The 12,440-nt window shown below is 43.0% G+C and overlaps 1 protein-coding gene across 1 annotated transcript in view; it reads right to left on the bottom strand.

Moving 5' to 3' along the window:
• Window positions 1-7,297: 7,297 nt before the first annotated feature.
• LOC149367931 (sialin-like) overlaps window positions 7,298-12,440 on the bottom strand; it is a 59,507-nt gene continuing 54,364 nt past the window's right edge. Inside the window, exon 10 of the mRNA XM_089557941.1 lies at window positions 7,298-10,276. Within this exon, the coding sequence (XP_089414067.1) occupies window positions 10,058-10,276 (219 nt within the window). The 3' untranslated portion in view covers window positions 7,298-10,057. The remainder of the gene's footprint in view (window positions 10,277-12,440) is intronic.

Here is a 12,440-nt window from a genome sequence, read left to right as displayed (position 1 = left end):
TCCCGCATGAGAAGCGGATGTTCAAACGACCAGGCCACCACTGTGGTTGAAGGAAAATTACATTTGAAAGAAACCACGAATGTGACAAACTTTCTTGGAGGCAGATTATTTGCTAATTTGTCTGCACTCTGAATGAAATGTAAAATACAAAGTGCCTGTGGCAGCGAGGCATATTTTGAACATCCCGTGCCTAGCAGCTTTCCTATGGCCATTGCTGCACTGCAGCAGCCTCGTTTAGCCGTCATAATCATTGTGCAGATAGTTCCAATCTTGGCCCCACCGTGGTGGCTCGGTGGTTACGGCACTCCGCTGCTGACCCAAAAGACGCGAGTTCGATCCCGGCCACGGTGGTCGAATTTTGATGAAGGCGAAATTCTAGAAGCCCGTGTGCTGTGTGATGTCAGTGCATGTTAAAGAACCCCAGGTGGTAGAAATTTCCGGAGCCCTTCACTACGACGTCCCTCATAGCCTGAGTTGCTTTGGGACTTTAAACCCCGATAAACCAAACCAAACCAAACCAGTTCCAATCTTGCCCTCCTCTGGGGTTCCATGCAATGTCATCATCTCTTTTTCACATATTCAACATCACATCTTCTTTGTTTGCTTTTTTTTGTGTTGCAGAAGCAACCATAATAAAGCTTTTCAAAAACTGCACCTTTCAATTCTCTTCGTGCTTCACAATGTTTTAAAAGTTATTCAGATTGCGTTTTAGTCATTCAGATTAGCACAACAGATACTATAAGTGCTCTTACCTAGTTGAAGTGATTGCTAACAAAACTAACACCTTTCCACTGCTGCAATATGTACCACTCTTTTTTCGCCTCCTAGTTGGGTGGAACACACTCGATCATAAAACGCATGTGCTAAGGTAAGCCAGAACTATGTTATAACCTCTCTATGAGCCTCCACTTAAGCAACAACACAGGAAAACCTCACTGTTACTTCACTGCTAATCAAAAACCGAACTGACCTACAAAACTGGCCCATCAAACTGACCCATCCAACCGACCCCATAAAGCAGCCAACCTAAAGCCAGCAAATACAGGCATATATTGTTCTCTCCTTAAGCATAATGAACAAAACAAAACTGCACTTCAAAAAATACCATCTTTTATTTCAATCACCAAATGCACTACTTTATCAGTGCACATATCGATCACTCTTGCCTTCAAATGGACCACTTGCACTTGCTTATGGGTGTAAGTACAGGTTAGTGCACTGGTCCTTTTGTCTTCCCAGAAAGGGGAAAAAAACAAACAAAAATGGTATATTACCGGGTGTAGCTATATAAACAGTAAACCTCACACACACTCCTTGATGGTTTTTCTGAGGTCTGAGACTAGCAACAAGACGTGGTGCCAAAAATTAAAAGCAGCAACTGAGAGAGAAAGAGTGCTTCACGTAGCTGCATGACACAAGGCCTGAGAGTGCCGCAAAAATAGAAGTAAAATGGAATGCTGTCTTCTGTACCCTTCAAACAGAGCTCACCTGTACAAGTGAAAAATGCAAGGATCACAAAACATGCGGCAGCTTTGGAACAACCTTTCTATCACAGTGTGTGCACGACCCATTGAGTTTCACTCCACATCCCTAAATGCAGCGCACGCATTAATGATGCCAGCAAACATAAACACACGCTCTCGTATCACTCATTTGCACAGAGCAAATTTCCTCGGCAAGGAAGAAAAAAAAAAAAGAAATGCACACGTGCTTAATGTGTGAACATTTGCCTCGGCCAAATACATTTATCCCAAATTACTGCTTGGTCTCTTTGAGACCGCAGTATCTGTAAATAAAAATAAAATAAATTCAAGATTTCTCGGGCGAGCGTAACAAACTCTGCTCATAAAAGAGGCAGCGCACTGTCCCTAGCACCTGACAGAGAATTAAGAGCAGGCGTGTTAAGGGACACACAACCAGCTGGTGAAATGGTACCACAGAAAGTAAGCACAAGAAACGAATCGGTGAGGAAGCCCTTAGTGAGAACTACATGCGTCAAAAAGAAAACGCAATGTCTGGCATTTGGAACACCGGAACACACTTGCTGAATGTTGCGGATTCATAAATTTAACACGTGACAAACGGACATGAAGGTTTCTCATCCCAGTAGCAATGAAAAGCGCTGGACTGAAAGCTATTAAGGGCACAGTGGTAGGATTTTCGCACCACAAACCAATTCCAGAGTGCTCTTTCAGGTCACACATCACATGCTCCAGAGGCAAAAAGTGCTCCCTCAAGCTTGCTTGCTGCATAAAAAACTCTCAAGGATGAATGAACACAGCACGCAGCAGAGTTTGTTGCAACAAATCGTATCCAGTGCTGAGACACACAAGCACCACATGAAGATCAACTAATGCAGGATAAAGGCAGAGTATGCTCTGCTGACATAAGCATGCACTGTAAGACTATTGCTATTCACCAAGTAAAAAACATGTTTCTTTTCAATTATGTCGAATATTAAAGGCCTTTCAGTCACCACAACAAAAAGCATTTGCTTTGAAATCAATGCCAAAGACTGCACTCTTTGTGATATGCCCGTTAGCTTTCCTGTCTGTCTTTTTAAACCCTAGGCATCTTCCATGACTTTTGAGAATGGCTTAGAAATGCCATTTTGCAACAAAAAAGGGTACATTTGCAGATGATTCTGTCAAAAAAATCTAGAAACTACGCAGCTTATTGTCTTGCAATTGGCAAAGCGGCGCTGACTTTCTAGAATGATGCTGAGATGGGGAGCAAAGAAGCTTTAAAAAATTGATAATTAGAGGTATAATTAGAGGTGGGTCAAAGGCCCTGGGCAAAGCTCACTAAGACTCTGTGCCACTGTTGCAGAGACGAGCTATGGTGCTGTAGAAAGCGACAACAGCATTGCACAATGAGCTAGGAAAGCAACGCAGGATGCAGAGTGGGAAAGTGCGACATCTGGAGATGCTAATACGAAGCGAGCTTAGATGAAGGTCACCTTTCAGTAATGTCAAGCACTAAGCAGATCTCAAGAAAAGCAGAGCCTTAATTGTTTCAAGAGAGAAAGTAACGTAAACGCCACATAATACCCCCAGTGACTCACCACACCCTTTTCTGTGCTATGAGCTAAGACACTGCCTCATAATAAAATTCTGAGCACAATAAAAACATGATGATGGTGGCTTGGTATTTTTCAGAATGACATAATAATATTACAGTGTGGACCAAGAAAAACACGAAAACTACAAAAAGACATCAACAGCGATGTCACCATACAGCCCTACAGGCCAGCATACTTCTTTTCAAACTCTTGAAATAAATACCTAACCTAGCCTTAACCTAACACCTGCCACGTGGCAAGTCTTCAACCAATTCAACCACTGTGGCATGAAATAAGTAATCATGACTTAAAATGAACACTGCTCAGCTAAAACAAAACAGTTTATATCACACTGAGCAAGAATAGACATAATGGAGAAAAGCAAAAATTTTCAACTGCGCTAAAGAAATTAAACCCCCATGTATTGGTTTGTCCAGCAAAGCGGAAAGTTGGGCAAGTTGGATAACGTTCATGATGTAAAAAATAGCGCACAGGGAACACACGGGACGGAAAGTAAACGACGCAGACAAGCGCTTGTCTGCGTCGTTTACTTTCCGTCCCGTGTGTTCCCTGTGCGCTATTTTTTACATCATTGGTTTTTCAGCCTTAAAAACTATGTGCATCTTCTACATTCACACACCGCAGCATCGCTTTGTAGTAACAAATGGGAAATGGCAAGCTCTAACTTGGCTCATGGAAAATTTGTATTCAGCTTCAACAGGTTTGAGTATCTAAATTGGGGGGGGGGGGGGGGGGGGGGGGGGCAGGGCAGAAAACACATTTGCGGACTCAAATGCAACTTCAACATTGTTGGTGCTTGACAAGCACAGCTTAAAATTGAAATTAAATAATGAGCTGCGATGACAGCCACCTTTTGTTCAACCATCTGACCAACGATTAAGAAAACTGAGAAAATGGAAAGTTCAGGGAGTGTCTGTAAGAACAGACAGTGCCTGCGGAATATAGCCAAGCGGACGTTAGCTAAATAATCTCAAGACTATGCTAGTATTTCTCACTGCATAAAAAAAACAGATCCTGTTCCAAAACCAGCTCTCTGATCAGACATCGGGACAACTCGATTCCATTTTTTTTCCTCAGTAAAAATTAACTCTATGGCTCTGTCTGCCTATGCCGATGCTTATTTGGCAAGAGAAGACACATTTATTACTCACAAAATTGGATTTAAAAATGTAATTTTTTTTTTCTGCCATGCAATTCAGACTCCAGACATCACAAAAAAAGAAACAAAAAAACATGGAAGCCTTCTCAACCACATTCTTGCAGAAAATGCGACAGCATCTGGAAGTTGGCCTACCCTCAAAAATTCCAAAAGACCCTTAAAATTATGATAAATTATGATAAATTACCATGGATTAGTGGGTCAAATGAGTGTAATCCCATATGTTAATAAAATGGAAGACGCCCGAGCATTCTAATCCTCAGATTTTCAAATTTGATGGCGCTGATGACTTCACAGCCCTCTTGACGAATCATGGAATTTCGTGAAGGGAAGCCACAAGTTTTTTGTGAGACGACAGCCTAAATGTCATCGCATTAAAAGACTGATCACGGTTCCAAACCTTAGGGATCCGCGCAGAAAAACTGTCGATGTTACCGCAGTTGGCCTTCGAAAACTGCCTGCACTTAATTACCCAGTCTTTTGTAGCTTATATACTTTCCCTTAAGACGTGGTAACCTATTGATATAAGTTAGTCCTCGGTATCCCTTTAACAATAGGGTTGCTGCCCCAGAATGCATCACTGCACCATGTGCAAGCTATGCAGCAGCTACATGCGTGCACAATTATTCTCACCCTGCTATGCATTTTCAGCATAAAAACAAATTCATGAAGCAACATGTGCTCTGTCCACATATGAAGCGCTGAAGATAACGCCAATACAATTTTGTCACTAACTTTCAAAATGATGTCGATGTAGCATCAGACGGTGCCAACACTCAACCTCCTCTGTATGAGGGCATAATGAGCAAATAATGCGATGACACGCAAGAGGCAAAGCAGGTGTTCTCGAATCTCCGTCAGTTGGATTGACTACGCACAGCTGCCAAGTTCCTCGATCTGGTTACACATGCAGAGGGTAAGACCACTCTTAACATGGCAGTGGGTGTGGTTTCCGATACTAGACCAAGATCACCGACTCCACAAATCTCTAAAAGCTCATGTTAAAATGATATGATCAAAGCTCATGCTGTAAAATTATGTTTGATCAAAGTAAATTTCAAGGCCAGCAGTTGAGTGGGCACACCCAGGGCTAGCCTGACACGGCTTCCCATCCCCAGATTTCGTCTGCAGGGCTTGACATAAAGTTCAGAGCTACTTTACTCACTGTTGTTTCCAGGGGACTGACAATTGCCCAAAAACATGCTACGAGATTGTCATGCAAGTGCAAAAATTATTCATATAGTACTGGCAGAATTAGCTGTGACATTCACAGTTTAAAAGAAACAACATAGTTTTAATTAAGCACAAGAAATTGTAAAAACTAGGTTGAGCAATGTTCTGTACTGAAACTACGGTACTGTTGGTGCATCTCACCAAGGGATTGCATGTTGATGCACATAGATATTATTGAATCTATCACACGTTTTTCCCTTGGAAAGCCTTTGTTATATTTTATCAAAATATGTAACCACTGTGGTGGCTCAGTGGTTATGGCGCTCGGCTTCTGACCTGAATGACGCGGGTTCGATCCCGGCCGCGGCGGTCGAATTTTGATGGAGGCTAAATTCTAGAGGCCTGAGTACTGTGCGTTGTCAGTGAATGTTAAAAAAACCCCAGGTGGTCGAAATTTCTGCAGCCCTTCACTACGACGTCCCTCATAGACTGAGCCACTTTGGAATGTTAAAACCACTGTAAACCAAACCTACTGGTGTAAGCAGCACTCAAGAGTGGAACGGTGGAACAGCGATACCCCTCATAGCTAGCCAAAGTGCACCAATGGTTTTGTACTGTATACATGTATGCTTAGGAAAAGAAAAATCCATGCACAGGAGTGCGTATATTAGCTGCATAAAAATAATACAGCAAAACTGCAGGCACATGCAAAGATGGCAACATCATTGTTTCACAATAAATCCACCAGAAAGATTGCTTTCAAATGGCTGGAGTGGCATTTGCTTTCACTTTGTCGCCTTCATTCCAGTCACTTATAATTGTTTCAAGCATCAGGATGCTCCAGGCTTTGTTCACTAATTGACCAATTACGCTTCAAGATATTTTGCGCCAAACGGCGCAAAATATCTGTTGCGTCGCAACAAAATTTGCTCCTTAAAAGTCAGTAGTTATACTCCATCTCAGTTCCACGCAGCACTACCAAAGCTGCAATCAAGCTACTGCAGTGGCTCAGTGGTTATGGCGCTCAGCTGCTGTCCCGAAAGACGCGGGTTCGATCCCGGCCGCGGCGGTGAAATTTCGATGGAGGCGAAATTCTAGAGGCCCGTGTACTGTGCGATGTCATTGCGTGTTAAAGAACCCCAGGTGGTCGAAATTCCCGGAGCCCTCCCCTACGGCGTCCCTCATAGCCTGAGTCGCTTTGGGACGTTAAACACAAAGCTGTGATCAGTGCAGTGCAGAAGTGGTGTTCTGACGCTGCATAACATAGTGCCAGTATAAAATAGACATATGGGATAGCGTACACTAATTAAACAGCGTGCTTTGTAGTGCCCATGTGCCAAACAATATTTAAAATCAAACCTTACTCTACGCTCACATTACGTAAGCTATTTTTTGAGTTCAGCGCGCATGGATCTTCCGTACGCTAAAATATTGTTTATAAAATGTCGGTGTGCTTCAAAGCAAGACCCCTCACTTTGGACTGGATTAGACATTGCCACTGCCGATTCCAGCACGTTCACTGGCCATAAATGGGGCACCAGGCTTTCGATTTTTCTCGTCTCGCCTATAGACGTGCAAGTGATAAACTTGGTTTAATTTGTATTTAGAGTGTGATGATTCCGCCACTTCTGTGCCTACAGAGGGGCATCGGTTTGTTGAAAAAATGGTCCCCATTCTAACAAACAGAGGCACCACTAGGCTGAGCTTATCGTTGCACTTCTGTTTGCATACGCTCAACTAAATGTACAAATGTGACAAGAATGCTTGCATTTAACGTACATGAGCGGGCATACGTTTAAGGTACGCAGACAGCTTTGATTTATGATGATTTAACAGCGCAAGCAAAGAGGACAGAGTAAAAGAAGGTACACACAGAACGGTGCTGAGCTTTTCAGCTTCGATTTATACTCTTTTCTAGACATATCTGTGCATGCTGCGAGCAGACTACATGGAGACAGCAAGGCACGGAGGAACATGTTTAATGCTTGCTCCTGACTGGATGAGGAGGTCTCTAGCTTCCATAGTGCTGCAAGGAATTTAGGAGACGGAGCATTGTTCCTTTCATTCAGTTAATTTAGTGCTGGTGCCCTAGGCAAGTTGAAATAGAGGTTTACAGACTTGCTCTGCCTGCCTTACGGCTCTTGAGGCCACTCTCATATGAGTAATGCATACACAAGTTAAGTCTGCAGTGACCACTGCACAGAATTCCTCTGAGGCAAAAAGTAGTCAGCAGTTAAAGCTTTTCTTGTTACCTAAACAAAAAGCTAACCAATAGACGAAATTATAAGTTCAAGAATTTGAATGCCTCTGGCTTGTTTGATATAGTCAAACATCAAAAAGATAATTTCATTTACTTCTGTGACTGGTAAGCGGAGTAATACAACATGCTGTGGACAACCATGGCCCATTGTTACCAACTGTTTTTTTTTTCTAAAGTTTTATCTTACTGTAATGCCCTTGTACACTTGCACTATATATACAAGGCTTTAAATATCGGAAACACACTATACAGTCACGATATGTTAATTGACTTCAACCTCACTGTGCACAACATTATCTAAAAGACTGCCACTTCCCGAGTAATGATAACCATTATAACCTAAAAGACATATGCTAACAGAAGAAACCTGCAGCTGTTAAAAAATGCATAACAAACAAGTAGCAATTCCACACTAAAAGTACAAAATGGAAGATTTCAGCGCATGCAAGCTGTTTCTCCATCCAAACATTCAAACACACCATCACCGATGATCACATGATCACTAATGCAGGCTAACCTCTTCTGCTCATCAGCCGACAAAAGGCACTTCCAAAACGTGTCAAATCCTGACTGCCTCAACTGTCTGGCCACACACACCATGCTTAGAGGGTGCAAATTAAAATAGACAAGAGTGCTAACCCTGGAAGCATGCAATGTACCTTTTCACACAAGAAGGCAAACAAAGAGTATTTAGTCCATGCTTGTCTTCCTGCAATCCAGTTTCGCAAGGAGTGGAAGACTTGTGAGGTTGCAGCAGATTGCAGATGCAAATGGGCACACATTTACAGTATTGCCGTCGGGTCAAGGACACCGACGCCCCTTGATGTCCTACTGCTGCTAGTCATTTCCTAACTCTCTTCTCAAATCCGAGGAATTTCCAGAGCCCGTGGAGAGCAAAACTGCACATAGATTGACGATACACTGCGGCATATACTGCCATATATACCTTCTTGCTCAGCACTCTCATCTACCTTGCTCCGTCATCACATTTAAGTAACAGAGTGTGCCACATACACACATACACACAAAAAAAACCATGAAAAGACTACTATGCAAAAGGCGTACACACAATCTGGAGGTGTCAAATGCTGTAAGAAACAATCAGGCTTAGATGAATCGCTGGTAGAAACAACCGAAAAAGAGAACTCGGCCATCCTAGGTGTGTGCAGTGGCTCAAAGTGCTTTTGCATGGTCTGGATTCCCAACACTGCTTCCCACCTCAGCCACTGCCAAATGCATTCATTAAAAAACAAACTGCTAAAACAATTGTTAAATAGACATAGGCCCATATAAACAATGGGTGTGCAGTCAACAGCTCCTTGAAGCTGTCTGGGCAGAAATGCAGGGTGATGCAGAATAAGCACCTCTCATGCAGAAATGAAATATAGGTGCAACAAATGATCATCGTTAGTTCCCTCTTAAGACCGGATCCGCCTGCCTGCTTCAATATTATTTTTGTTCCTTACTCGTGCCATTCTGTGAAAAATTTTCCCCACACACTAGCCTGTCATGCTCTGCTTCAAACTGATGAGCTTGATCCCGAAGAGCTTGATCCACAAAAAGACGAGCTTGAGTGGCACTACGAACTCGCCCGCAGTGCCCCAACATGCATGGTGCAATTAACTAGTGCACAATACACTGAATTAGTGCAGGGTGCACTGAATTAGTGCAAAAAGGAAGATAACCACTGCAGTGAAACACCTTGAAAAGATGTGAAACTGCCAGTGGTGCGAGAAAACAGGAACCCAAATTCTGGAATGCTGCTAGGCAAACCGAAACAGACAGTGGACGTGCTACCACACCAGGCATCTCAGGCTGATCCGGAAGGCTAACTTTCCAGATGCCAATATTGATGCGCCTGATAGGTGACTAGCTTCAGCTCCAAATAAGCAAAGCTGCACACAACTTCTTAAAACACAAACAACACATGCTTTTGTCAGCATGCATCACTAAGTTTGTCAGCACAGATTCCAGTACTGTGGATGCTCACACATTCAAGATGTGAAGCACACTCATCACACGAGCGACCTGTTGTGGAGGTGTCATCCGGTACTCCTTGGTGGATGGTTCCCACCAATGGTTCCCACCATACGTTGTGCAGGTGTCCTTGAAAGGTGGTGGAATGCTGTATCACGGTGGGCTCAGCCTTTTGGAAGCACACACCGAATGGTCACCGAGGTCTGCAGTGTGATGACGCTTGGTGCAGATTGGATGAGCAGCAGAATTAAAATCACTGGGAGTGGTTGCTTAAACACTGCACAGGTAGCGGCAACACACAGGGTCATCGAGTGCATCACAGTCTCTGTACGCAAACCACAGGGTGTCCTCGAGCAATTCACCGGTTGGCGATCACGCACAATAAATAGTCACGCAACGGCGCACATCACATCAGGTGCATCTCAGCAGCCACAGCTCGAAAGTCGTCCGGATCTTCGTCTGAGTCGGACTCGGGGTGTGGGAAGCTGACCAGGCTGTTCTTGCTGGTGGGCGCCACCCCCCACTCCTCCACGCTGGCTGAGCCAAACAGCACAAAGCTCACAGCGCCAAAGGTGTAGATGGCTGACGCCAGAAGGAACAGCTTGCGCCACTGGGCCAGGCTCTCCTGTATGGAGCGTCACAGCGGACGTGTGTGAGCCAACCGATCAGGATACTTTAGTGCAAGCTTAAGTTCACTTTTCTTTCATTAACGACACTGGTCTCACACCTATTTTCCTTATTTTTAGTCCAATCCTAATGAAACTGTACCACCTTTCTTAGTTTTTTATACAGATTTCAACAATAAAATTACCTTTCTCATAAATTAGTCGGTTCCCAAGATAATTAATTTTAATTAGTTGTTTATTAGTACTTCGGTGCAAAAAAAACTGCTCAATAAAAAATCATTTTTAATCCATGGCTACAAAGTACGGTGAGTAAAGAGTGCAATAATCAAAACCATTTTTCTATTTTACCCTCATTAGTAATTTTACAGCATTGGAATATCAATGTTCAAGGTGTGAATATAATGCACCAATAAACTTTGCAATATACAGTTTTGAAGGGCAATTGAAGAAATCTGCTTCGATTATTGCACACACTGTGCCTTCAACTTCCCTTATCAAACAATACGACATCTCTATCTTTCCTAGATGTTGAGGTATCGACATACTAAGACAGCCAGATATCCAAAATTTTCATGCCATTAAATTTTCTGCTGCTGCATAAATTCAGCCCACACGATGATCTAAATTTAATATTATGGTCAAAATGGTGATTTCTTGAAGGAAAAAATTGGTACAGTTGGAAAATAATAGCTGTAGATTCCACAAATGTCACTTTTTGAAAATTGATTTTTTGGTCATTTTTTCATCTCAAAGATCTGTGTCACCCCTTAACTACGCTTGGTGCCCAATGATATCACGCAGGCAATTTCACAGTGCTTGAAACTTCAATGCTCAGTTCAAGAAATGCTTCAGGGCCTATCCTCATCTGGTAGAATATAAGTAAACATGACTCCTATCAAATACTGTAACTTGTAATCCTGCCAAAATTGTTCAAAAATGTAATGTAGTGTGAACAAAACTGACCCCTACGCCTCTGCATGCCAAATCACATCAGAATACAACCTGATGCCATGACACCGGGGCCGACTTGCATGAAGCAAATAAGACAGTATAGTTCCCAGACTTGTCTTATTCGCTGACTAAACACTTTATTTGAGGGAAGGAAGGTCACATACCAGGCTTATACGTGGACACTTCAAACATGCCATGAAGGAAAAAAAGCCCGAAAAGGTACAAAAAGTTCAGTTGCCAGCTAGCATTTTGTGCGTTTTTGCCACTGCACAGCTCATGCGCATATCAACGAAGCCAACCAGTTATTCGGCTGACTTTTATCTCTGTGGCTGTTCATTTCGATACCCGCTGCATGCTTTTTTTCAGCTGTTTGTTTAGCAAATAGCTCGTGTTCTGTTTAAGTGAGTGCTTGAAGATAATAGTACACCAATGAACATTTACCGCCTGAGCATGAAATCTCCCCAGGAGTACGCCAGTGAGGATGACTGCACTCATACTTTTGTTTACATCGCTGCGTACGAACAGCTAGTGCTCATTTTCATGTCATAAAATGCAATCTGCACTTTAGTTCTATTAAACAATCTCTTCTCTTTTGTACCTGTTGTAGCCGTGCTCGTTTATGCAGTGCGACAATCTGTGGGAAGCGCCAATGCGATCGCTCGCACGAGAAACACTTGACAGCCAGTTTGTTGACATCACGTAGGAACAGTGCTTCTTGCTAAATGTCCCAGCTTCCTCAGACATGACCAGTGCTTTGTTTTAAAAATATGTTTGGTGACCATTCGCGTTAACTGGAACAGCCTAGCTTATTATTCCCAAGCTAGTGACGGTGATGACTGCTGCTGGCCGTAAAGCACTACTCAGCAGTCTGGGTCACACCAATGCTTCCCCTTCATCGTATGCACGCCTGCGTTGAAAGCATAGTTGATTTCGGGTCACTGTTGTCAAAACTACACTCGTTGACCATCTGCATTCGCTAAACTTATGAATTTGCTCTTCACAACCGCTGCAACCACAGATCCAACCCTTCAAACTCGCTACGCCTAGTTAGTAGTCATGGAAGGGAAGGGAGTCGTCGTGCACTAAAATTAATTTGACAAGTGCCTACCGTTGGTGAGTGTTCAAGTGTGCACATGTGAAATATGGCCATTTGTTTGCTTATTTCCAATACGCATAAGGTAGAAGCACAAATATATTCACACCGTTGCCTCA

This window comes from Amblyomma mixtum, chromosome 1, assembly GCF_055824585.1.
Source record: "Amblyomma mixtum isolate Tamu chromosome 1, ASM5582458v1, whole genome shotgun sequence".
In the NCBI taxonomy this organism is placed as follows: Eukaryota; Metazoa; Arthropoda; class Arachnida; order Ixodida; family Ixodidae; genus Amblyomma; species Amblyomma mixtum.
Note: the sequence above shows the minus strand (reverse complement) of the source record. Positions and strands in the feature narration are given on the sequence as shown.